This window comes from Semicossyphus pulcher, unplaced genomic scaffold (genome assembly GCF_022749685.1).
Source record: "Semicossyphus pulcher isolate SPU_LCO1_2020_fin unplaced genomic scaffold, fSemPul1.0.p SCAF_14, whole genome shotgun sequence".
Classification (NCBI taxonomy): domain Eukaryota; kingdom Metazoa; phylum Chordata; class Actinopteri; order Labriformes; family Labridae; genus Semicossyphus; species Semicossyphus pulcher.
This window is the reverse complement of record NW_027211648.1, coordinates 7,958,184-7,983,852: the sequence shown is the minus strand read 5'-3', so window position 1 is coordinate 7,983,852 and position 25,669 is coordinate 7,958,184. Positions and strand designations below refer to the sequence as shown.

The 25,669-nt window shown below is 41.9% G+C and overlaps 1 protein-coding gene across 4 annotated transcripts in view; it reads left to right on the top strand.

The window, feature by feature from the left end:
- The window catches only part of dtnbb (dystrobrevin, beta b), a 40,770-nt gene that overhangs the window by 10,264 nt on the left and 4,837 nt on the right, over window positions 1–25,669 (top strand). For 2 of the 4 annotated variants that reach the window (XM_069661239.1, XM_069661240.1), the window contains exons 8-18: window positions 89–194; window positions 1,699–1,865; window positions 4,108–4,232; window positions 16,935–17,025; window positions 18,752–18,840; window positions 19,353–19,466; window positions 21,317–21,413; window positions 21,735–21,755; window positions 24,176–24,335; window positions 24,440–24,529; window positions 25,560–25,613. In XM_069661239.1, coding sequence (XP_069517340.1) covers window positions 89–194; window positions 1,699–1,865; window positions 4,108–4,232; window positions 16,935–17,025; window positions 18,752–18,840; window positions 19,353–19,466; window positions 21,317–21,413; window positions 21,735–21,755; window positions 24,176–24,335; window positions 24,440–24,529; window positions 25,560–25,613 — 1,114 coding nt within the window. Of the gene's footprint in view, window positions 1–88; window positions 195–1,698; window positions 1,866–4,107; window positions 4,233–11,864; window positions 11,940–16,934; window positions 17,026–18,751; window positions 18,841–19,352; window positions 19,467–21,316; window positions 21,414–21,734; window positions 21,756–24,175; window positions 24,336–24,439; window positions 24,530–25,559; window positions 25,614–25,669 lie in introns of all 4 variants that reach the window. The other 2 variants (XM_069661242.1, XM_069661241.1) reach the window with 2 other exon arrangements.

Below are 25,669 nucleotides of genomic sequence, written 5' to 3'. Positions count from 1 at the left end.
ACACATCGTCTTATTATTCTTTAAATTCTTTTAAATCTCTTATAATGCACCTGTCCGGTTTAATACATATGTTTGTGTTTGTATCTAGAAGAAGATCATGCTGAACACGTTTTTGGATGTGTTGATGGCAGATCCTCCTCCTCAATGCCTCGTGTGGCTCCCGCTCATGCACCGACTTGCTAATGTTGAAAATGGTAAGATCTGCTGGACAAATCATATTTTGTAAGATTTTTTTTTGCTCCATTTTAGCCTTTACTGACGGGACAGCTGGAGAGAGACAGTAAATACTGGGAGGAGAGAGTTGGTGATGGCATGCAGCGAAGTGCTTAGTGTCGAGGTCGAGGCCAGGGCTTTTACGTTGCCAACTGTGGCCTTTGTATACGGGGTGCAGACTCTGACCAATGAGCTAAACCCGCACCCAAGATATTTATAATTACTGTATATCACTGCTGGAGATGGTCACTTACTTTTTCTAAATGTGAAACTAATTGATTTAATTATCTGGATTAATTAATATCACTTAAAACAAGAGTAATATGTAAATAAAAAGTAGGTACTTCTGTCATCCTCAGGGGACATATGCTGATGTTTATTTAATGTGCCACTCAAAATTAAAGCACAAGTGTTAAGAAAGAAAAATTCAATACCAAAAGTGGTCTTCAGTTCTCATCGTTTTTTTTATACTCCAGTAGTTCGTCCTCTTGTATTGGTGTGAGAGATCAAGGTTTGGCAATAAAAAGGACTGCGTATCCGCTCATTCCCGATCCTTGGGTCCTTTGGAAAATATCTCTCAAACTCGGCCAACAGTGCACGCAGGTGATCCTGCATGAGAGCCATCAGGTGCGGGTGAATGTGTATCTCTCCCGTGTATGTGTGGAACATGTCACAGGCACCAACCGGGTTCTCATGGCCCTGTACTAAACAACCCAAGGCCCGGTGGTTGGCCGCGGGCTCGACTCTTACTCTCCGCCCTCTGGTGCATGTCGTCCCCACTCCTTCCTCCCCACATTTCCTGTCTTTATTCACTCTCCTACTCGGCTTGAAAAGTGGTTTCAAGCTGAGGGGGAGGGCCCCTCCTTAGGGTCAGTAGATAAATCTGAGGGGTAACAAGATGATTGATGGTTTTTGTTAAGTTGTCTTACATACATCTCTGTTTTTCGGTGGGAGGTACCCTTTTTTTCTAATCATTGGTTTTTGGTGAAGTATTTGGTCATGTTTGCTTGGAACAGTTATTTAAATAAAACCATGTGAGAAATTCAAAGAGGAAATGTCTCTTTGATAGAGCTGCTAACAGGTCATTGGACCTGAGGCCCGGCTCCACACAATTTTGTGTAGGATTGTAGGATTTAGAATTTTTGCCGATGTCTAATATGGAGATATTTTCCAACAAATTTTCCCAATTGTTGGCAATGATACCAATATATGGGCATATGTTTTTCAACTTATCGCAGAGATCAAAATGAACAATATGTGCCTTTGAAATGTAACACAGTATAAGTATAAACCTAAGTATTATAAAATGAATAAACTTAAACTGCAAGTAAGCCAAAGTACAGTTCCCTAGTTTCTTTCCACCCCTGGCTATCTGGGAAAGTTTAGAACAAGTGCCTTAAAACTGTCTTCTTGTGGAAGTTGTCAGTAACTCCATAATTAAAGATATAACACAGTCGTCTTTGTTGTTGTTTTCCTACCGCCCAGTCTTCCATCCGGTTGAATGTTCATACTGCCGGAGCGAGAGCATGATGGGTTTCCGGTATCGGTGCCAGCAGTGCCACGGCTACCAGCTCTGTCAGAGCTGCTTCTGGCGTGGTCATGCCAATGGTCCCCATAGCAACCAGCACCAGATGAAGGAGCACTCATCCTGGGTAAGACACAATCCTGATCACTCGCATTTTTACACGCCGTTGTTCCCTCTTGGAAAAGTCAATACCTCTGTAATGATTTTACATCTCTACATTTCCCGTCCCCTCGGAGCATCCAAGAGGGATTTTATGGGCTTTCACTCAGTTTGGTAAATTAAATTGTATTGATTGAATTTGCCATGAAGCTCGTTATGTCATAAATCAATACAATGGGAAGAAGGGCTGAATCCCGAATCATAAATGGCATGTCCGTGAAACACATCTGTGACATTGTTAAAGGTATTTTCCTGTGGTTCCTAGTGCTTGTTATGTTTGATTTTAGTGTTTGGCAGCATTTTCTGCCTGCTGCTCTTCTGATTACTGGCTGTGTTTCTGGCCATTATTCCCTGTTGTGACAGAAAATAATGGCTGCTCATACAGGAGCCAAATCATAGCTGCGTCTGTTAATTTCCTTCTTTTATTATGTATGAGTCTGAAGCGTAAATAGCACTTTATAAAGGCAAGGATTTTTTTTAAACTCAATCATTTACATTAAACAGAAGTGATATAGCTGTGATTATTACAATGTTGTTCCAAAGAACAGGAGCGAAGTTCCTACAAGACTACAAAGGATAAGATGGAAAATAAAGTTTATGGCTCTCAAGGTTTTTTTCTCAAAATTAAAACAATGCAATATGTTGTTTTTGTAAGATGTAATTATAAAAGTATTGCTACACTACACCTCTCAGTGATGCAGATGCATTCTGATTAACTTTATAAAGAAGGTTCTCCCTAAAAACTGTTGTACAAATTAAAACATAACTTTAGATAAATACTCTATTTAATTGCTGTTTTCTTCTTAAAGACCCCCTCCAGTGAAAATCAAGTGTTTAACCTTGTAAACATCTCCATGTGGTGTTCTTCATGTGCTACAAGACATATCAGGGACAACATGAGCAGTCATCTCCATGGCTGGGCCTGTCTGCTTTTAAACTGCAGTGTACCAAGGACAGGCTGAACAACACGTTTTCAGATTGGCTAGCTTGAGACGTCACAAACCCAAGGAGCCAATCCCGTTAATGGATGGGGTGATGCTATGCATATTATTATGTGTAACCTATGGCAACCACTTCAGCGATGCTCGAGCCAGCTGTAACCGTCATCGTGATTTTTGCAAACTCACTACTGACTACTAATGTTAACGTTACTACTACTAATTACTACATTTTAAGCTAGCTAAGTTTCAGGACGTTGCCACTCGTGTTTTGTTTTCGCGACGGATTGGGGGGTGGGGGGGTAATTTGCATAGTGGGCGGGGACTATGCAGATTCAGGAATTTTTAATTTCTAATGAGGGTGAAGGAGGAGATGCCTTGGGAGGATTTTTACAAGGTAATTAAACATATTTGCAGAAACAGTTTATTATTTCAAGCATTTTCTATGTCTTAAAACATGACTGGAGCTGGTCTTTAAATTATAGCAAATTCTATGCAGTTAATCTTGTCTTAATGAACGGGTCTCACATCTTATCTTACATTAAATAATTAGATTGTTTTTTACTTTATATTTCATTAAAAAAAGAAATGAGAGAAAACAGAGAATGTATTACCCTGCCAAGAATTAAACTCTAAAGAGTCTGTTCCTTTTCTTTAATGAAAACACTCTTTTTTATGGCACATATTTATATTGCATTGATGTCATATACTGCCATGGTTCTCAACTGGTGGGTCAGGACCCAAAAGTGGGTCACGGAGCTGTTTTCAGTGGGATGTGTGCTTGAAAAAAAAAGGTGTGGCAAAAAAATGTATTTTGAAGGGCATGGCTTTCCTATGACGTGCGTACAGTCGAAGTATCCACTGATTGGATAATCCCAGCTACAGTTACATTTACATCTTGAAACTTGATGAGCCCGACAGTAGTTGCATTTATTTTGCACTTTTTTAATTTTTTTAGTTCCTGAAATGCCGAAATTAGATTTTTGATTTGAAAGTATTTTTTCACGTACACTACAAACACTGCAATCATACATCTGTCTTGAGGTGTCAATCTGTTACATAAACACAGATTTAAGACTCATTGGCTGCATTTTGCACCATGAGTCAGCCACTGAAACTGCATGTGAAGTAGGGGATACAAGCGCTCACTAAATCTGTACAAACCATCGTCTGACTCAGTGAACAAACTTGACCTAGTTATGTAAATTGCCTCTGAAAGTACATACAACACACAAGGTGACAGACTCTTTGTTTGTCCCGCCCTTCTCACAGAAGTCTCCGGCCAAAAAGCTGAGCCACGCCATCAGTAAATCTCTGGGCTGCGTCCCCATCGGAGAGCCGCCGCATCCTGTGTTCCCCGAGCAGGCGGAGAGGCCGCCGGAGCTCACACACACTGTGTAAGTCCCACCCCCGATGCTTTCCTCACAAGGCCCAGTGTGCTCGTGATCTACGGTCTGTTCTTGTCATGTTACTGCCTCCATCTTTCCATTTCTGTGTCACTGCATGACTGATAGAGCGCCATCACGCTGAGACGTCAAAGCTATGATTATTTGCTAACAGGAAATGGTGATATACTGAGCTGGTTCGGCCTCATCAGTGTGTTGGCAATGAAACAGGGACGACGGTATAAATCTCACATCCAGGAAGTCATTATAGGAAATGCATTATATTATATTCAGCTGCTGTCTTAAACCCTGCACGCTCATTTACATTTCAGCTGAAAACCATACGATTTCCATAATCAATTCCACCACAGAGATACATCCATAGTGTCTACATCGGGAACGTCATTTCTCATTTGTCTGATCATAGTTCTGCGAATTTTCCGACGCTTTCGGCCTCAAACGAGACCAAATTTTCCAGATTAAGAAAGTGATTAATGATTTTTGCTTGTTCATGGCCTTAATAGGATCACTGGAAATCTCTCAACCTTCTCATTTGAGCCGCTGACATTCCTCATGGCACATTTCATAACAAAATCCTGCTTCACATCCCAGTCACGACCATAAACCTAAGCTGTGTGTGTGTGTGTGTGTGCCTTTGCTGCTGGCAAGTGTCACTGAGTAATTGATAGTGGGGGGGTGGGGGGGTGGGGGAAACCAGCTCAGCGAATGCCAAGAAAAATAGACACAGCGTAAATACATCAACATGATTTTCTGTTCTGCCGCGCGATAGCTACCATCATCTCTGAATCACTTCTCACATCCGTCCTCTGCCCGCTGGCGAGAGGGCCTCTTTCTGCATTGTGACCAAGCTAATGCATTTAAGATGAAGTTTGCATTTGCATACATTTACAATTCAGAGAATCAGACGTTCGACTTGGAGGTTTTTATCCAGCTGAGAGATGAGGCGATTGGATTAGCCGGTGCTGTATAGGCTGTGTAGCATGAAATTATATCACACAAGTGGATTAATACTGATTAAAATAACATTTGTGGCTAAACTACTTTGGATTACGTCTCTGCGGCCGCCTCAGTATGCCGTAATCCGTGTTGCTTATTTTTTAAGACGCTGATTATTTCAGATGATGAAGGACCTGAAAATGTTTTGTCCATGCTTTTTGTTATGTTTGATATTTTTCGCCTTTTTTGTCCTGTTGAAACATGTCAAAGTGTTGTGCAAAGGTGGAAAGTGATGTACACCTTCTTAAGTAGTGTATATTAATACAATTTTGAGGTACTTCTTTTGTCTATTAACGTTTTTGTCACGGTTTAGGTTTTAAACAAACGGTTGAGGACCCAGATGCAGACTATGATATTTATTAAAACAAACAGTCCACAAACAAAAGCTTACTTCAAGAGTCCCGGTAACAAAAATCCAACAAAAGAGGTCCAACAAAACAGGTAACAAATAATCCAAAAACACGAGGAGCCACGGGAAGGAAGGACACTGGTAACATAGAGATCATATACACTGAGACAAGGGAGCACAAAGACTAAGTAAACCTGGGAGGTGATGCTAATTAGGCACAGGTGAGACAATCAAGGGAACAGGTGAAAACAATAAAGTCAGGGCACATAATCCAACAGGCGGGAAAACACAGAAAGGCAGGAAGTATAACAAGACAAAACATACATGGGGCAAGAACTACAAAATAAAACAGGAAACACTAAAAACCAAACTCAGGACTGTGACAGCAGAACTCCAGGCGATAATCTCTAAACAAATACAAATGAATACACAACTAAACAAGACTAAATCAAGACAGGAACACAATATACTAAATACAAAACTAAACAATGAAACTCATGACACTTTTTGCTGCTTTATTCTTCCATTCCTCGACATCTCCGAAGGAAAATATAGAGGAATTAACATATAGAAATTGGCCAAATGGCTCAGACGTCGATGATTTGTTGTTACCAGCGATATTTTGTCTCTTAATTTTTCAGACGGCGTCATTTAATCAAACGTTAAACATCCCAAATAGGTCAAATTATCCAACATTTCAACAAGAGATAAAAGAAAAATTACCACAGATTTATGCAGCAGAAGTTTGTTTTTCTTCTTCGTCTCCCATTAGTTATTTCTTATTTATAATTATTGCTTATTTATCTTGTGACTCTTAAGAGGGAGCCCCAACCCCTGTGTGAACCAATGGGACTAAACCTCATATAAAGTTTGGTTGATTTATATAAAGTAATAAAACTAAAGCTGCAGCTGAACCGGCTACAACATTAAAATTCTGCTTGCAAATTGATGCGTCAGTGTTTGGATTTTAAAAGTTTAATAGGTGCTGTTTTTCTGGGGGGGGGGGAGAGGACTTTGCTGAAAGTATCTTTGTACTGTTGGGTTAGAAACCCAGAAAACTTCTTTTGTCTTTATGTTCTCCTTTGAGACGTAAATGTACAAAGTGCATTTTCATGCTGTTGCAGATGGCATTTAAAGGCTGCTGGCACTATATGTGTGTTCAGTGACTTTTACTGTAATGGATGTGACTGTTGATCCCTGAGACTGGTGGTATGTCTCTTTGTCTCTACTGTTATATCTGAAGCAGGGACGGTCGTCTCTAAAAGTCTTTGATGGTTTCAGAAGTAATGTTGTGCTAGTTCAGTGTGGTGATGAAGAAGGCCGCTTTAATCAGCCATCAGCCATGAAAAGCTGCTTGTTGTGTATTCATCAGCGCCTGCTATTCATTATTCAGGTTGAGATTTAATGCTGCCAAGTCTGACCCCGCTTCCTTTGAATTGAGAACTGATTTTATTGGCAAATCATGTCCAAGAAAATGTGACTATCTTGTCTGAACAGGTGGTGAAAATAAGCCGTCATAGTTTTTCTTATCACATGATAACTCTCATGTCTTTCCATCCAATAAACACCTACGGCTAGTTTAGCTTGAGATAAAGACTAGAAATGGGAAAACAGCTAGCTTGGCTCCACACGAAGGTAAGAAATCCACCTACCAGCACTCCTTAATCTCACTTTAGCCACTTTCTCACTGGTCAAAGAACCCGCTAACACTCGGCCTGCCTTTGTGCTTAGTGGGAAAAGGTTACAATCGGCATTCAGAACCGGGTCAAATGACTCGGCAGTAGACCCGGGTAATTATCGCCTCGGCTCTGATTGGCATTGATGGGAACACAAAACCTGTGTCGACACACTAATCTCCGCCCACTTTCCGGCACAATGCTATGCTCTGTCGGAAACTTCTGCGACTCCTTGTCATCTCAGCTACAAATTCTGCCTGGCTCAGTCCGAGCAGCGCTCGAACATCGTTCCAAATTTGTCGCGCCGAGTTTGATAAACAGACTGAATGAGTAATATATACATGACCTAACCACCGAAAGCAGTATACCTCTTGGCAATGGGAAAAGAGACAATCAGCATTTATAAGTGGGCATCACGGGTCTGAGAAACCCGCGAGTCAATGTGCTAATTTTGGTGGGAAAGGGGTATTTTTAACATGTTATAGGTTGTTTGTTTACTGAATTCAAAAAAGGTGTAAAGATTACAAATTTGTGCTCAAACAAGCGTTCTATGAGTAGATCAACATCACTCTGTTACCTGTCTGTTCCATCCCAAACTACAGCTGGGAGACAGTTAGCTTAGCTTGAGATAAAGACTAGAAGCAGGTAGCCTCAGGTTGTCTCGACAAAAAAGTGACAAAATCCACCCACCAGCACCTCTTAATATTACTAATTAAAATATTCTTGTTTGATTAAGTAATACCAAAAACAAATTATAAAATATTGAAAATATTTTTGCTCATACTGGGGTTTAATGAGAAGATGAAGCCAGGAGACTTAGCTTTAAACAGGGCTAAACAGCTAGCCTGGCTTTGTCTGAAAATACAAAGGTCACTAACTAGTGTGATATTTCTTTCTCGTGTGTTTAATCCATCCAAAAAACACACATACGTAAATGCAACACCTTTTTAGTCAAGTCAGTGTACTTGACCAAAAAACAGTCCAGCATACTCCCCCACATATAACCCCGTTGTCACTTGCTAGCTAGCTTACAGCTAACGGTTGTGGGCCAACAGTTGTTTCATTACCTTTACAGTTCATAGAAACACAAACTGTCCAGTGTTCAAATTAACTTGAGTGACTTCATGTATTAATCTACTTTAAGGTGCTGGCAGGTGAAGTGTGTTACCCTCCAAACTGTTTTCAGTCTTTATGCTAAGCTAGCTTGCTTGTAGCCTAATTTTTAACTGATTGAGAGTGGGAATTCTCATCTTACTCATGGCATGAAACCAAATTAGCATATAATTCCAAAAAAGTACCTTAAAATCTATCATACAAACTCTCTAGCCGTGAGCCATAAGGCAGAGCTGGCACTAATAGCATAATTCATATTTTTAAACGGTCGATTTCAGAGAAATTAGGGGTGAATACAGTAATTTTCTGCCTAGCGTTCCCCTGCTGATTTCCCTGCTGGCTACAAAAATCTTCCCTCAAACTGGATCCCTCGGATAATTAGTTACAGGAAAAGTGCCAAGCCTCCAATATTATTCTGCATTGACTTGATTTTATTGATGATTCATAACAGGGAGAGTAATGTGCAGTTGGTTTTCTAAAAGTAGTGCAGCAAGGGTGCCAATCCTGATGAATGTTGTCTGTGAGGAGGTGTTATTTAATGCTGTGAACCAGGAGACATCCATCACCGGTGCGTCTCTGTGTGTGTCTGTGTGTGTGTGTGAGGCTGAGGAAGCGCCTGTGAGTGAGTAATAATGGCAGAATCGGGGTAAAGCGTCAGGTTTGATCAAAACTCCCGAATCGAACGGACATGAGTCTCCCAGTTGTCCTGCTCCCTCCTCGCCACCCTGAGAAAAAGTGAAGCTATTCTGATTCCGCTCTGAAATATTTACCGGCATCTGAAAGCAAAGACTAACACCGAGCTGAGCTGTGAATTTCTGCCTCCACTCAAACTGTCAGCCAGATTCTCGGGGATTTGTGTTTTGGAGAGGAGTTATAGGTTTGGGATGTACCGTCTGTCTCAGGAACTTTAAATCTATGAAACTGCTTCCTACCTTCAGACTTAGCAGCGCTTCTGCCAAAAGACTTTAAGCACCAAAAATATTTGAAAGGAAGAGTCGGAAATAGGCATCTCTCCGTACTGTACTTTGCATAAAAAAGCTGCAAACTCTCAGTGCCATGTTTGATATTGAGCAATTTCCAATTTCCCGTTTCCTACATAATCCCCAGAAATCCCTCAACATTTCTAGAAAGCCTTCCTCTGTTTTCAATCTTCTCTTTTTCTCCGGGTCAATACAAACTCCATCACTGTCATTAAAATGGAGAGAACAGGCCTGTAATTCACTTCTCTGTGAGCGCGATCCATTGGGTTTTTTATGGCCGAGGTACTGACAGCCTCCCGGGGAAATAGAAGCACCTTTGCCAGCAGCGGGGAGAGGGATGCTTCATGTTTGTGTATTATTTTTAGCCGGGCTGAGGGCGATTGAAGGCAGCCATGCATCTGTCGTTGTCAGAGAATAAGGTGAATGTGTGTGTATGGAGGCTTAATTTTCCCGCTGTACCCCTGCCAACTGCCAAGTACAAGGAAAGGGTGGGACATTGTGATTCGCTGCACGCAGGTAGCACGAGGCTTAGCGCAATGCAGACTTTGATCTCTTTAGCTCCTAAATGTTGTGTCAGTTCACTCCCAGTTTGACCTCTGGGGCAGCGGCTGAATCGAGATGTGAGGCCTTAATGAACATTTCTCGAGCCAGCGAAGCAGGCGGCTGCAGACGCGGACGCCGGTTAGAATTAATCCAAATTGTTGGCGGAAAATGAAATACTTCCTCTGTAGAGCTTTTACATAAGAGGAAGCTCCTTTTTTTTATTGCGCCTTACTGTTCTACGGGAGTTATATTTATGTTCCCAGAAAGCACTGATGATTATTTATAGCTGGGAAGAGCTTGGAATTATGTAAGAGGGATAAAGATATGTAAATGCAATTATAGTATAGACTATAAGGGTCAGGTTGTTACACATTTGTGTCCTGATGGGACGAGAGTTGCTTTTTTTTAGAAGAGCAAAATGGCATTTCCCTAATTTCCAGTGCATGCAGAAGACTCGAGAGAGGTGAAAAGACAAGTCAGAGGGAGAGAGCGAGAGAGAGAGAGTGCATGTGCGAGACAGAGAGCGAAATCTACGTCGTCACAAAGTCATGTGACCGCCGAGTTTCCTTGGAGACAGCAGCAGTGTAGTACATTGAGATGCTCGCCCGCTCGGTTGAGGGCAGATTAGGCATCTGGCAGCAGCAGCGGTTGGATGTATTTTGCCAGCCAGACAGGTGCTCGCTCTCCTCACAGAGGTAAGTCTGCTGACTCGTGTTTTTTTCAGTCGTCTGTCTGGCGCTCACCTTCAGGCTGGATTATCGTAGCATAATGAGAGGTAAACATTTGCCTAGTGAAGGAGACTGACGGGGCAGCGTGTGCAGGTTTGAGTTGTGCAGCTTGCCCTTTCCTGTTTTTATCGTACTGCTTGTAAAAATTAGCAGGACTGTGTTTGTTTGTGCAAACGGCCGTGGAAAGTAAAAATTAGGACTGATTAATTACTTATGGTTTTCTTTTGAATCTGTTCAGCTTGTCCTGAAGGGAAACTCAAATGCATAAAGTATTAAATAATTGCAGTGTCTTTAAAAAGAAGCACATTAATGCAAGGAACAAGTGTTACACTTTGTGAACAAATAACCCTGCAAATTATTTGAGCACAATTAGCGACCCAAAATTATGCTGCCTCTTTTATTCTTATTATTATGCAGCAGAGAAGCGTGTGAAAAGTGTGTGTGTTTGTGTGCTGTTGAGGCACTTTGTGGCACTGTAGCAGAAATAAAAAAAGACTCCCAGTGCCTCACGCTGATAACATTATTCTGCACAATGTGGATATAAATAGTGTGATTTTGAGCAAAAATGCTGATTGGACAAGTAAGCATAATAACACACAATGCTGCTCGGTGCTTTGCCTTTTTCTGTGATAACGAGAGCTTTAAATAAAACAGCAACAGAATCACGGCCGATAATGACAGACAGACTCTACAGTACGAGGAGATGTAACTACAGAGACGTGGGAGCGCAGTCGCTAAGTGTGAGAGATATTTGGATGCGTTAATGAGACTCTGTGGTCCGGAGGTTGTTTGGGCTCAGACGAGCTCTTCGGGCCGCCAGATGGACCCCATCGCTTTGTTTACCCACACAAATTACCTCCCACAATGTCACCTCTCCTGCTTTCCACAGACTTCCACTTTAATTAGATTTCTCGTCTTGCTGTTGTTTTGCTCCAGCTCGTGTTAATTAGCTCAAAAACATCTAAATTGCAGTTCCAGGCAAAAACAACTATTTCATGATTCAACTGTTACATGTTGTGTCTATTTTGTGCTCCACACTCTGTACTTTATAATGATCCACCCCTCCTCAACCCCTGCTTCCCCTCTTACCCTCTTTGTACAGTTGGATTAAATTGAAGTGAGGATCGCTGATTCATGATTACTAATAAAATGCAAATGCCCTCTCCTCTATTCCCCGGGTGACACGCACCACAGGCCTCTGCAGCGTAGCATTAAAGACCTCTAATCTTGTCTTTTAGTCAGCCGAAACCAGCGGCCAACAACATGAACGACACAATGCTCATGTCCTCCGGGGCACCTACTCCCACCAAAAGGTAAGCACCCCCCTCCCCCCCTCCCCAGGCATAATGCATAAAGACTCTGATTATTCAGAATGAGCCTCACTTTTGTCATTATTGCCTCTAATGTATTCTGCACAGATGACAAACTGTCACCTTGAGTTACTTACATGTAAAATAAGTTATTTTTATCGAGTTCGTTCTGAGCGCAGGATTTCTTCTGACAGACTCTCTCTCTCATCAGCGAAGAATAACGCCACAAATCAGACGTTCAGATGTTATTTGTTGGCCAACACTTGACACATATTTTTGCATTCCGAGCTTCACGCCCTGATGAGAGTATTTTTAGAGGAAAATTTGCTCCGCTGTCATGAAGACTAAGCGAGCGCTCCTACTTAAAGGCTTGATTTGACAAATAGATTATGATAGAATTAGAGCCCGGTCGTGTAAGCAGATAGCAGGCGCCGGCTTCTGTGAAAGCAGCCTCTCGTTTCAGTTAAAGGCCACCTCTATTATTGTTATTTACTCGCAGAGGTAATGAACCATTTGTGGTTATGAATCCGATAATGGAGGGCACTCAGCGTCAGCCGTAATGTATCTGCACTCCGTCCTGCAGGTCGGGGCTGGCTGAATTTTCCCTTTGTCCGTGTGCTGTATCTCTCTGGCCATTTGTGTTTGCATGATGGGACTGCTCAGGACTTCCCACGGCACATTAGACAGGAAGTGAGGTCACTGTCTGGTATGCAAAAAAAGGGTGCTCTGCTTGACCCTGTTTAAAGATCAGGTGTTTGCTTGTAACCAAGACGTCGATAGAGGAATCAGAATGAGCTTGAATGAATCTGTGGCTTGTGCTCTTCTGGGCTTATCATACAATACAGCAAGGACCCAGGCAGCTGAAGGGCAGCGTGCACACTGCAAAAAAAGTCAATCGCAGCCAGACTGAATCTTAAAATATTTATTTTAAGGAGATAAACCTGCAGAAACTCCCCAACTTCTCAGTGTGGAAGTGTAATAATCTAACCAGGCTGGGAAAAATTGGATCCAAAAGTTGGATTAAGATTTTGGATATTTCTGCCGAGATAAACATTTTCTACAGTGCAGTCCTGTCTCCGGAGGCTAACAGTTTCCACATTAGACCCGGTTTAAAGGAGCCTGACAAGAGAGGGACCCCCGAGGCGGTAAACCTTGCTTTCAGACCCGTGGAGGTCAGCGAATGACATCACGTGCTGCAGCGTGTTCGACATCAAGGCGACGCTGTACTCAGGTCTGTTTCTCCGTGGCGGTAATGAGGAGGCCTGATAACCTTTGTGTTGACATTTTGCTCCGTGAGTCAGAGCTGCTTTGGGAAGATGTCATGCACGGAGGATGCTGTTGCCTCAGGGTGGCATAATTTTAAAATACAACCACAAAGATGCCATATTTAGGGCAAGAATTGCGTGTAAAGCCACCGTGACGTATCCAGAATATGTTGGGTTGAGAGTCGGAGTGGATGCTGGTAGATAAGGTTCTTAATGAGGAGGGAAGGAGCAGGCTGCACTAACAGCTCCTACCAGAATCTTACTGGGACATTTGGTCGCTAAATATTAATCTATTGTCGTAAGTAGCCGGCCTGCTCTCACAAGAAGAGCCCATGAGTCAAAGATGCCACTGCTGAATAATGCAAAGCTCCTCGTGGCTGCGTTCAACAGCCCCGAACAGATTCCACTGTTTATCAGAGGCAACACACAACAAAACTTGCAGGATTTTGTATCAAATATTCTGCGTGTTTGAGCTCCCAGCCTCCATCACAGTCTGCTCTCTGACACCGTCTGCTCTGCTGACACGGCATCTGCTCCCTCCCACCTCGCTCTCGCTCTCAGACAATCGCTCACCACGAGCTGCTCCTCCAAGGGCGAACCGCAATTTATTACCTGTTAGTCATGCAGAACCGTGGCGGCGGGAGATAACATTAAAAAAAAAAAAAAAAGGAAAAGAAAGGAAAATGGTGTCTTGAGCTTGATGAGTTTAAATTTAGAGTTTGGCGAGAATGGACCAAAATATGAGTCAGTGCGATGTTTGTGTTTCTATTAGAGGAATCATTATGTGACAACAAAGATCTCGTCAAATGTTTCTTTGACATTTTGTAACAGAAAAGTTTAGATTCTAACATTTATTCAAACTAAATAGCTCCAATAGAACTATTCAGACAGGCCAATAATTAAATATCGCTCACGCTTTTCAGAGGAAGGGTGATATTTTGTTTTTACTAAACTCTGCCACCATAATTAATCACTCCAAGAAGATTTTAATTAAAAACTAACCAAGTGAGTTATTGAAAGTTTTGTACACCTATAAAGAGTTTAGTCTGACACAGCTGTGACCGTGGAAGTTCTTTCACTGCTTTAAAGATTATCTAATTACTTGAAATTTGGATACGTTTGTTAACACTGGATTTAAGGTTGTTAATGAGCCAGCTGTTTGCAATTAATACCATTTAAAAGGAGCGTCATGCCAAGGTCAGTGCGTGCACACAGCGTGTTAGGGATGCACTAATCTGACTGCTCCACTCCTGATACTGAATCTGACACCTCCGCTCAGACTGTGTATAAATATCAGGAAACAATCCCATAGCAGTGATCTTTTCACTAATTCTGAATCTGTGAAACTCACCACATGGAGCTTATTGAGTAAAACTAATTATTTAGCACCCCGGCATGAGTCTATTAATGCCACTTAGGGCAAAAAGAAAATACAGTTTTCATCCATGATCTATATCGCTTACCCTGTTCAGGGTCGCAGGGGGCTGGAGCCTATCCCAGCTGTCATTGGGCGAGAGGCGGGGTACACCCCGGCCTGGTCGTCAGTCAATCACAGGGCTGACACATAGGCTGTGTTTGAAATGGCATACTGTATACTGCGTTTGGCAGTAGCATGTAGTACGGAGCTGCCGATGTATTTTGCAGTATGCAACGCCAGATTTTCTGGTATTGGAAAGTGGAAGTAAACGATAGCTCGCCAAAAGCAAACCGCCGCTTCTTTAGCTACAGCGCCCCCTTCTGATCGAATGCTGCCGCCGTTGTGACGTTCCAGCCCTTTGCCTTGTAGGACACAGTAGGCGACGCAGACTGGTCTGATGCATGCTGGATATTTTTTCCAAATCAGTACGACATCCTGGTATTTTTGGCGTATTTTAAATGTTGCTTTTGTTTGCATACTGTATCCTACATAGTACGTTTTGGCCAAATCAGAACGTACTGCTAGTATAGTATGGCATTTCAAACACAGCCACAGAGACAGACGAGCTTTCACGCTCACTCTCACACCTACAGGCAGTTAACCTAATGGCCATGTCTTTTGACTGTTGGAGGAAGGAAACGTGGTGGAAAGGCCCACCACGTTGGAACAGGGATTCAAACTAGCAACCTTCTGGCTTTGATGCGACAGTGCAAACCACTACTTGTCCTTAATGTAGACGTATCACATCATAGCCTATGTGTATTAAATGCTGCTTATAAGGTTATTATAATGATACCAATCTGGCAAATGAGTACTGTAGGATATCTAGACATAAGTCATTATTGTTTTAAGTTACAAGATTAAAAAGAAGAGATTTTAACAGAAGAGATAATATTGATGATTATCGGTGTTTCATACTAGAGTCCATCTACTTTGCATTATAGAAATAAAGGAATTAGATACAGTGTTTTATATACCACATTCTGACAAACTAAATGTTATTAATATTAAGTTTTATTCAGGAACAAGATAAATCTCTCAACATATTAGGATTTAAGGCCTCTTTCTGATTATTAGATGTACCATCAGGTAAATCAGAACACAATGTTTAAAACAACTGTTATAACCAAAGTATGACTAGTTGTGTCTGAGATGAAAAATGTCTACATCTTCAAATTGTGTGGGAAAATAAATAGCCTGGGAAAGATGCCAGCTCAGGAGAGCCTGAAGGCGGTTATCTTTTTGCCAGGGAAAGACAGGAGAAGATGCAGACATGCAGCCCGGCTCCAGAAGGCCTCACAGGGTCACAGCATTTCCTGAGCCAACCTGAGCAGCTCCCTCATGTGCATCCATGTATTACTTCAGTCTTGCATGAAGAAATTGGCTCTATCTATGCTTTAGCGTGAGGATGAGAATGTAAATTATTCAGAAAAGTGTCCAATTTAAGACAAGAAAGTTGTCCTCTTAAACAAGTGATTTGACGTGCACATGGAGTGATTTCTCTTTTATCTCGTGCACACTGGATGCATATTTTTTAAGTCAGGTGACGGTATCTTTGACGAAGTCGAATGATCTGTCGGTTATTTTAAGATATCATCGCTGCAGCTAAGAGAAACCATGAAACAAGCAAAGAAAGAGATGGAGGAGCTAAAATTAGCTCATCACGCTTGCTGCTTTTTTATCTGCTTTGAGAAAGATAAGATTTTAATACAGATCTCTATTAAAAGGCTGGTTTCAGCGTGTTTTTTCGGGTCCTTGTAGTGAAATCGGCAGGGACTGTGGTTGTTGAAGCGGCGGGTTTGAAGCCAGATTGGGTTTAATGGTCTTAATCATCGCTCACTCTCCAGTCAGAGTTAGAAGAGCGTCCAGCACTTTCCATTTCGGCTCTCCTTCACTCTTCATCGCCGACTGGCCGCAGAGAAGCGACGGCATATGTCCCGTCGTCTGTCCGCGCCATATGCCACACCCATGAACGTTTAAAGCCTCATGCCTTATTTGACATTTCCAGGCAGTGATGAAGTGTCCAGAACGGGCACTGGCACAGTCACAGATACATTTGGCATGCTGCATTCTCTCTCTGCATTCATCTCAGTTCATTGTTATGAGCAATTATCTCAGACTGTCTATCAGCTCTGCAGTCAACGCCAAGTGTCAGATATGAAGGTCAGCTGCATTATAAAGCTTTTTTACATAATTACTTTGACTGTTCAAACTTTTCCTTCTACTTCCATGAGAGCTTCTACATTAGGGTCAGTGTTGCTGTATATGTGCATGTGTCTGTGTGTGATGTGTCTCTCTGTCTCTGACTTTGCACAGTGTCTTGGAGAGTCCCAGCCGGCTCGACGAAGAGCACCGCCTCATCGCTCGCTACGCCGCCCGCCTGGCAGCCGAGGCGGGAAACTCCACAGTGAGTGTCTCGCAGGGTGGGCTTCAGTCAGCCCGCATTTCACATGTGATGCTTTGACACGGGGAGCTTAAATGATGAGGCTGCAGTGTAAACAGCTACAAGTCAGACTGTGTAACGCTCAGCTATAAATAATCGTTTCTTAAGACAAGAGGATAAGTGAGGGATAAGTGTTGCTGTTTTTCTGTGGGTTGTCTTCAACATGTTAGAATAAGAAACACCATGTCATCACCTGTCTTAATAATTCTTGTAACTCTTAAGATGTCAGTCCTGGTTGATTTAGCAACATCAACGTGCGCACGACAAGTGTGGTTTCACTTTCAGTTGATTCACTTGGTACCACACATATAGTGAGGCCACGCAAGGGCGTGATATCAGTTGTTCCTCTTCTTCAGAGAACAAAAGTTATAGTCATAACATTTCGTTCAATTTCAGTCGATTCACTCGGTACAACACATTATAGCTGTATCCCAATACAGGGGCTGCATCCTTCGAAGGTCGTATTTGAATTCTGATTGCATCACAGCGGTGCATCGAAGGCTGTCCCAATTCAAAGGCTCCTTCAGATGCGTCCTTCTTTTCCCACGCCACAGAAGATCCATCTGGCGCATCCTTTTAAATGTAAAAGTTTTTGTTTCAACTCAATCGAATAGTTAGCATTACACGTTCGAAAAAACGAAAGGGCCCTTGAAACAAGTTATCTTTAGAATAATAGGTTAAGTTACATGACGTTAGTTATGCTAACTAGTTAGCCCGCTAGCTTCCTGTTGCTAGGCGACAGGAGTGGAGTTTGGTGACGCAAGGGTAAGGCCGGAAACAGGTGGTGACGCAAACAGGAAATCCTCCATAGACCAGACCGTTTCATTTCAGTTCGGGTTTAGCGGTCTACGCAGGCTATGAATGGCGCATCCTCTGTAGACCGCCTCCTTCAAAGGCTGCAGCGCGTGGATTGGGACACAGCTATAGTATGGGATATCATGCCCTCATGTGGCCTTACTATGTTGCACCTCGTTCCTCTCCTTCAGGGAACAGAAGTTATAGTCGTAACATTTCGTTTCATAACACACAATAAAGCCACGACTCCTAAGGTGACAAGAAATGGCCAATCACTGAGCTCAAATTTCCATCACAAGATTTTGCTGTTTAGAAAAAGATTTTATAAACTGCGTCTTTAATCAATTCCTCTCTTAAACTCAGGATAAACTTTGGGTGAATTTACCCACTTTGGTGTTTTGAATCAATCGTTTTGATTTCACTCAGATTTTTTCTCAAAAGCAGCAGCAGCTCAGGCTCAGGCATCATTTGAAGAAACACTTGAAATGGGAACAGAGTGAAGAAAAACACTTTCAGATCCAGAGACAACCTCTGAATTAGCCTCCCTTTGATTCAAACGTTCTCAAATCTGATTGGTGGATGGGAGAACACAACATCATCTTTTTCTATCTGAGCCCCGCCTACTTCAAACTAGTCAGAAGAGCGCTGATAAAAAGAGATCTAAAAATCTTTCTCGTCACTTTTGAGTTGGATTTGTACTTTGCTGTCTGACTTTCATACGGGGGGATAAAGGGAAGCAGCGGTGAGCTCAAATGGCTCGCTGTTTATGCAGAAGCATAATAAGTCTCCAGCGGAGAACCATTACCGCCCGCTGTGATCAGAAGGAAGCTGTTGCTGTTTTACTTTTGTTCTTCCACTGCTGTTAATGCCTTTCTATGATAATTTTGTTTTTCAGCAACAATGTCCTCCAACAGATCTGAGTTTCAACTTCGATGCAAATAAGCAACAGAGACAGCTGATTGCAGAGCTGGAGAACAAAAACAGGTACACTTGATTATATTAACTTGAATTAAACCATGCATGTGTTTTCCACTGAGTGGTTGGTTGGTGGAAGGTATAATTAGTTTAATTAACTTAAGTACTCTAAGTGAATAGAGTTCCCAGGTAGTCAAACATTAGTTGAGGAGTATTTTATGCCACTCTGTACTTGTAGTCTGCTGCTTTTCTGCACCTTTTACTTCACTACATTTATCTGCAACTATGATTACCATTTATTTTGCAACTTCAGATTTTAGACAGAAAAAAACAGCACTTTATGGAATAGTTTAAAACTCTTATTTTCTTTCTTTCCAAAAGTTAGAGGAGATTGATACCACTCTCACATATGTCCAGTAAACGTAGGGCTACGGCGAGCAGTTGGTTAGCTTAGCTTAGCATAAAGACAGGGGGAAACAGCTAGCCTGGCTTGATCAAAATATGTCAAAATCCACCAACAAGCTCCTCTAAAACTCCCAAATTAGGAACCTCACTCTGTATATGATTGACTCACTTTTCAGGGAGATCCTTCAGGAGATCCAGCGGCTGCGTTTGGAGCACGAGCAGGCCTCTCAGCCGACCCCAGAAAAAGCCCAGCAGAACCCCACGCTGCTGACCGAACTGCGGCTCCTCAGGTATTTTCCTCCTCCACCACACCACGTATAAGAGCATCTCCTTCCTAATGAGAGAAAAGAAGAGTCGTATATTAAGGCAGTAAAAGCACTTCAGGACTTCAGGTTGTATTTATGCATGCTGGACCCATTCTTCCAGTAGAAATAATGTCTTCCTAATGCAGCGGGCGGGTTTTTGGATTAGCTTCATCAGCAGCAGTGTGGGCATTTGTCATGCTGGCAGGACGCTGAGACCCTTGGGTTCGGTTCTTGGAAGAGACTCAACCTGAGAGGAGGCGTTACAGCACTTGTTGCCCCGAGTGACTCCGTCTTTGTCTTGCTCGGCCTGAATAATGAATCATCCGTGAAGTTTATGGTCAGGAGCCATTACAAGGATTTAAGTTTCATGCTTATTTTATGCATGGACTATTAGCCTTCCTTTAATGCTGGTTAATAATACACAGTTACAGCAGAGAGATTAATTTAAATGATATTTTCTCAGTTTTACCACCCAGATAGTCCCTCTTTAGCATGTTGTAGAAGTATTGTTTGTACACAAATCTTTCAATATAACCATATTTTTGAGAAAATATTAATTAAACTGTTTAATTATTGTTTTTTTACACTAAAAGGAACATTTATTATTCCTCCTATTTTAATCCAAACATGTCTAGAGGCATTTTTTTTAACTCACTGAGCCTGTTTGTGGTTTAGATTTTCGATATCATCAAGTGTTTCATCACAGACTGTGCTGGCCGGCGCTGATAAGGCCTTTATTCAGCCGGGGGTTAAATACCAGAGCCGAAGTGTTTACAGTCTGCAGATGTTTGTGAGCGTTTGATAGGATGACTCCACACGGACAGAGGATTGCTGCAGTTATTTTGAGGCTTTTTTTTTCCCTCCTTCAAAATGCAGTTACACGTTTTGAACACCGGAGGGTGATAAAAAGCCAGACTCCTCACCTGGAAGAGATAACGAGAGATTAACTGCACCTCCTTGACCTTAGGGTGCTGTGTTGTTATCTCTCTTCAACAATGAAACAAGTAGTCTCTTCCTGCATCTTAAGAGTGAGTGACGCTGATGAGATTGGTTGGGGATAATAGCAGCTTTCTGATTGTACAGCTCTCTTGAAACTCCAATATCTTAGTCAGAGGTTTAAGTATTGTGTTGACCAATAGTGCAGCTAGGTGCATCGTGCAGATGATTAAGGTATTTAGTACAAAATAAAGACTGAAGAAAAACACAGAGGAAAGAAATAAAAGTCAAAAATAACAGTGAATTAAACATGTTCAGCTCAGTTGGTAGAGCAGGCGCCCCATGTACAGAGACCACAGTCCCCAACACACTGATTGTAGGTTACACTCCTGGTCTGCTGATCATGTGGTGTATGCCACCCCCCACTCTCTACTCCCCATACTTCCTGTCTTTCTTCAGCTGTCCTGTATGATGAAGGCAAAAGCCAAAAACATAATCTTTAAAAAACATTATTGGAGTCTTAATAAATGTGTCTGGTAGGCCAAATGTGGCCTTATAGCTGTACGTCTGAGACCCCTGCTTTGGTGTAAATAGTGTAAGTGACATTTTTCGCCTGTTAAAGAAGCTGATCACAGACTTAAAATGACAACAGACGTTTTTGTGGCATTGGCATTGCTGCAGGGAAAAATATCAGACATACTATTACACTGGGCCAGAGCAACAGCAGCTTAATGCAGTGCAGTTGCGGGATGTAAATGATATATGACCACATGCATTCAACACGCATTATCCTCGGGAAAGTCCGCTTCAAAAAATAACCCCTGTCGAGATGTCTTGATTTCATTAAAGTCCTCTTCCTCCCTTGGGTTCTTCTTTAACACTCTGTCTTTCTGCCGCAGACACAGGAAGGACGAGCTGGAGAGGCGCATGTCAGCGCTGCAGGAGAGCAGACGCGAGCTGATGGTGCAGCTGGAGGGACTTATGAGGCTGCTAAAGGTGAGGCTATCACCTGTTTCCAGCAGATTTAGGAATGACCATCCTTAAATACCCATTGTCCTAAATCTGCTGTACTTTTAAAGATTCTTAATGTTTTTTTAGTCCTAATCTAGTTTATGTGATTTGTTTTTAACACTTGGTTTCATGTTTGATGAAATGAGAAGTGTGCATGTTTGATCCAAGATGTTGCAGTGATCCTTTGTTAATGTGCTGAACAGTGCATGCGATCCCTTTCTTCTTCTCCTTCTTCTTTCACTGCTTTAATTCTGTTGCTGTCACTCTCCTTGCTCTCTCTCACTGCTTTCCTTTGCTGGCTGATAGGATGAGGAGCAGAAGCAGGCTGTAAGTTGCCCTTAATTCAGTTTACAAGGCTTAATACCTGGCTGTAGTCGTAGCACTTAGTTTAATGCTACTATCCTCCCACTTTTACACAGATGGGATTGAAGGAAGTTTTTATGATAGATTTTAAGAAGGATGTAAGGAAAGGTGATAGGATTGTACAGTCTTTAACTGGGTTACACTAATCTAGTCCCACTCCACGACTTCCTTGCGAGCACGACATGAGAGCTAAAGCTACACACTCTTCAAAATAAGTTTTCTCAGGTCAAACAAGTTGAGAGAACTGTGTTTCTCACAGCCCAAGCGTCAGGGACCTGCTCCTTTCATCGGCGCTAACAACCTCCCTTCTAATGTGACTGCAGTCTGGCCGGCCATCTGCTGCCTGGCTCCGAGCCATCAGCCCGGGCCCGCACCAGTCCCAGAGACACACAGTGATCCTTTTCTCCCTGATATATATCTCTCATCTCAGCGCGGGCCGCGGTCGCTCACCCACACATGGTTCTCATTACCCCCTCGACACAGTAAAGGTGCACTATAGAGACGTGCAGAATAGCCGGCCTGTATAGGATTTCCAGAGGGTTTTTCTTGCCCTGTTTTTGTTTGTTCTCCCTGTAAGGATTAAGTTCTTTGGGTCACATCTGTGTCTGTGGAGTTTTAATAAAACCATCTTTAGAAGTGAAGAGGCCATCTCTCCCCAAAGCTACAAACTGGGACTGCAAACATTGATAAGCAGTCTTTGGAAAATTGGTGCTTTGATGTAGAGATGAATTGGATAGAGATTATTTTCTCTTGATCACAATCCCAGATTCACTAGAGGCTTGTACATGGAAGACTATGCTGTGTGTAACTAAATAACTAAATGTGCCATGTTACTATGCATGAGCGAAAAGATGCCTTGTAACATATTGGCCCTTGCAGCTTTATGTAACAATCTTTCCCACGCAATGTCCCCAAAGGACAGTAAAATATATCGTATCTTATCGTACGTTTTTTGTATCATATCTTATGGTTTTCGTATTGTATTGTTCGGTTTTCGTATCGTATGGTTTGGCTTTCGTATCGTATCATATCTTATGGTTTTCGTCTCTTATGGTTTTCATATCTTATGGTTTTTGTATTGTATCATATTCATATTGTATGGTTTTCATATTGTATGGTTTTCGCATCGTATCATATTCGTTTCATATGGTTTTCGTATCGTATCGTATTCGTATTGGAATCGTATGGTTTTTGTATCGTATGGTTTTTGTATCGTATGGTTTCCGTATCGTATGGTTTCCATATCGTATCATATGGTTTTCGTATCGTATGGTTTTCGTATCGTATGGTTTCCATATCGTATCGTATGGTTTTCGTATCGTATGGTTTCCGTATCGTATGGTTTCCATATCGTATAATACGGTTTTCGTATCGTATGGTTTCCGTATCGTATCGTATGGTTTCCATATCGTATCATATGGTTTTCGTATCGTATGGTTTCCATATCGTATCGTATGGTTTTCGTATCGTATGGTTTCCGTATCGTATGGTTTCCATATCGTATCATAAGGTTTTCGTATCGTATGGTTTTCGTATCGTATCGTATGGTTTTCGTATCGTATGGTTTCCGTATCGTATGGTTTCCGTATCGTATCGTATGGTTTCCATATCGTATCATAAGGTTTTCGTATCGTATGGTTTCCATATCGTATCATATGGTTTTCGTATCGTATGGTTTCCATATCGTATCATACGGTTTTCGTATCGTATGGATATCGTATCGTTTGTCATGTAGAATTTTTGCACCTGTCACAGCCAAACACCTTTAAAAATAAAGTTTATTCACAATTCTTTTGCTGACAAACTATTTAGTTACCAATCAATATCACCTCACGCATATGTTGCAAGATCAACTTTTCAAAAACTATTGTAAGACGCATTGAAAGTGAATATATGTATTTTGTCTTATATGTTACAGGTAACTAAAGTTTTGATAGTTCACAGCAATAGTTGGACAGTTTGGTAAATTTGAGAGTCGATAAGATCGACTCCTGTTCAACGTCTGTTCTGTAAATATGAAGCTACCTGCAGCAGTCGATTGCCGTAGCTTAGCATAAAGAATGAAAACAGGGGGAAACAGTTAGCCCTGGCTCAGCCCAAAGGGGAATATGTACCTACAAGTAATGCTAAGGCTCATAAGTTTTATCTCTTTGTCTAATCTTTCCGCCAGTTGTGTGTCCGTTTAGACATAAAAGTGGTATTAATCATTTCATCTAACTCCTGGCAAGAAAGCAAATACAATTTCAAACATTTTCTTTAACATGTGTTTCAAGTGTAACCGAGGTGAAACCATCCTGTATTGTTTTCTTTCTACATGTTAAACCCTTTGAGGGAAAAATGTAGCAATGCTGTTCCTTAACTATCCTTGACATTTTATGTTGCAGTCCCAGTCTGGAGGCTCCCCTCATTCTTCCCCCAGCCACGGTGCGGGCTGCTCCATGCCCATGCCCATACGCTCCACCTCGGCTGGGTCCACCCCAACTCACACACCGCAGGACTGCCTGGCAGGGGTTGGAGGGGACGTGCTGGAGGCCTTCGCTCAGGGTGAGTGTGTACAGACAACTGAAACAAGAAACATTCATTGTAAAAGTCCTCTGTGCAGGAAAAGAATGCGTTTGGAATTTGATTTGAAAATATGTGTTTTCCAGGTGTACCTAGAAATCTTCGGAATGATCTATTAGTTGCTGCTGACTCAATCACAAACACCATGTCGTCACTGGTGAAAGAGCTACACTCAGGTTAGTCTGAACCACATGTTTCAATGTGTTTTATCCAAAGTCCGTATAGAAGAAGATGAAGCAGCCTTTGGGTCTGAAAAGTGAAGCCAATGCAGAGGAGCCTTAAACCTGCATTCTTTCTAATGGCCAGTAGGGGGAGACGCAAAAAGAAGTCAGATTATGAGGAAATGACCCTTTTTCTCACTTAATTTATCACCTTAGTCAACATATAGCTATAGGCCTAGTTTCAAGTCATGCATGATGTTCATATTGTAAATCATGGCCCCCTTTAGAGTAAAATAAAAGATAAATTGGGATATATTTTAGGGCGTGGCTACCTGTGATTGACAGGTCCATAACAGGGCAGGATAAAACTAGAGTTGTACTGCGTAATCACCCTCCTGTCCAAATATGGTCGCTTGTGGTTTTAAGAAACCAACATGGCGACTGCAAAAATGCAAAACCAGAGGCTTCAGAACGGTAGTCCACAAACCACTGGGTGCATCATAATGGCGATACAATTCACAATATGGGGCCCACGATAACGACAATATCATCACGATACAGCTCTTCTGCGATAATTGATATATTGCAAGACAATCATATAAAGATACATCACGATATCTTATGAACTTCTTTGCCCAATTCATTTCCGTTCATGTTAACCTCATGCATGCCATAAGCGCCACAGCGAGGAGTCGTGAAGTAGTGACGCAGCGAGTCAAAATCACAGTGAATTCGTTGAGAGCGTCAAATATTTGTAACTTAAAATATCGATATTTGGCTCCAGCCTATTGATAATTGTATTGCACGAGTCAGGACGATGATATATTGCCGTATCGATATTTTGTCCCACCCCTAATGGCCATGTCCACCTTTTTCATCAGGATTATAATTCGTTAAATGCTTATTTGCTTCCTTGTTTAGAGTCTTTATTTAGGAATTTAACATGCCGTTATTGAGTCTTGTGAGTTTTCCTCTATATTTTATTTTATATCTAACATCGTCACACAAATCATTGTCACTGATTTTCTACATTATAATTTTTAAGTCGATGACGGGATAGAGGAAGAGGAGACCAACATGAGGAACGGTGGGGACAGAGGTAAGTCTACCTACATGCTAATAAACCAGTCATTAGCCACACTAGAGACAGTATGC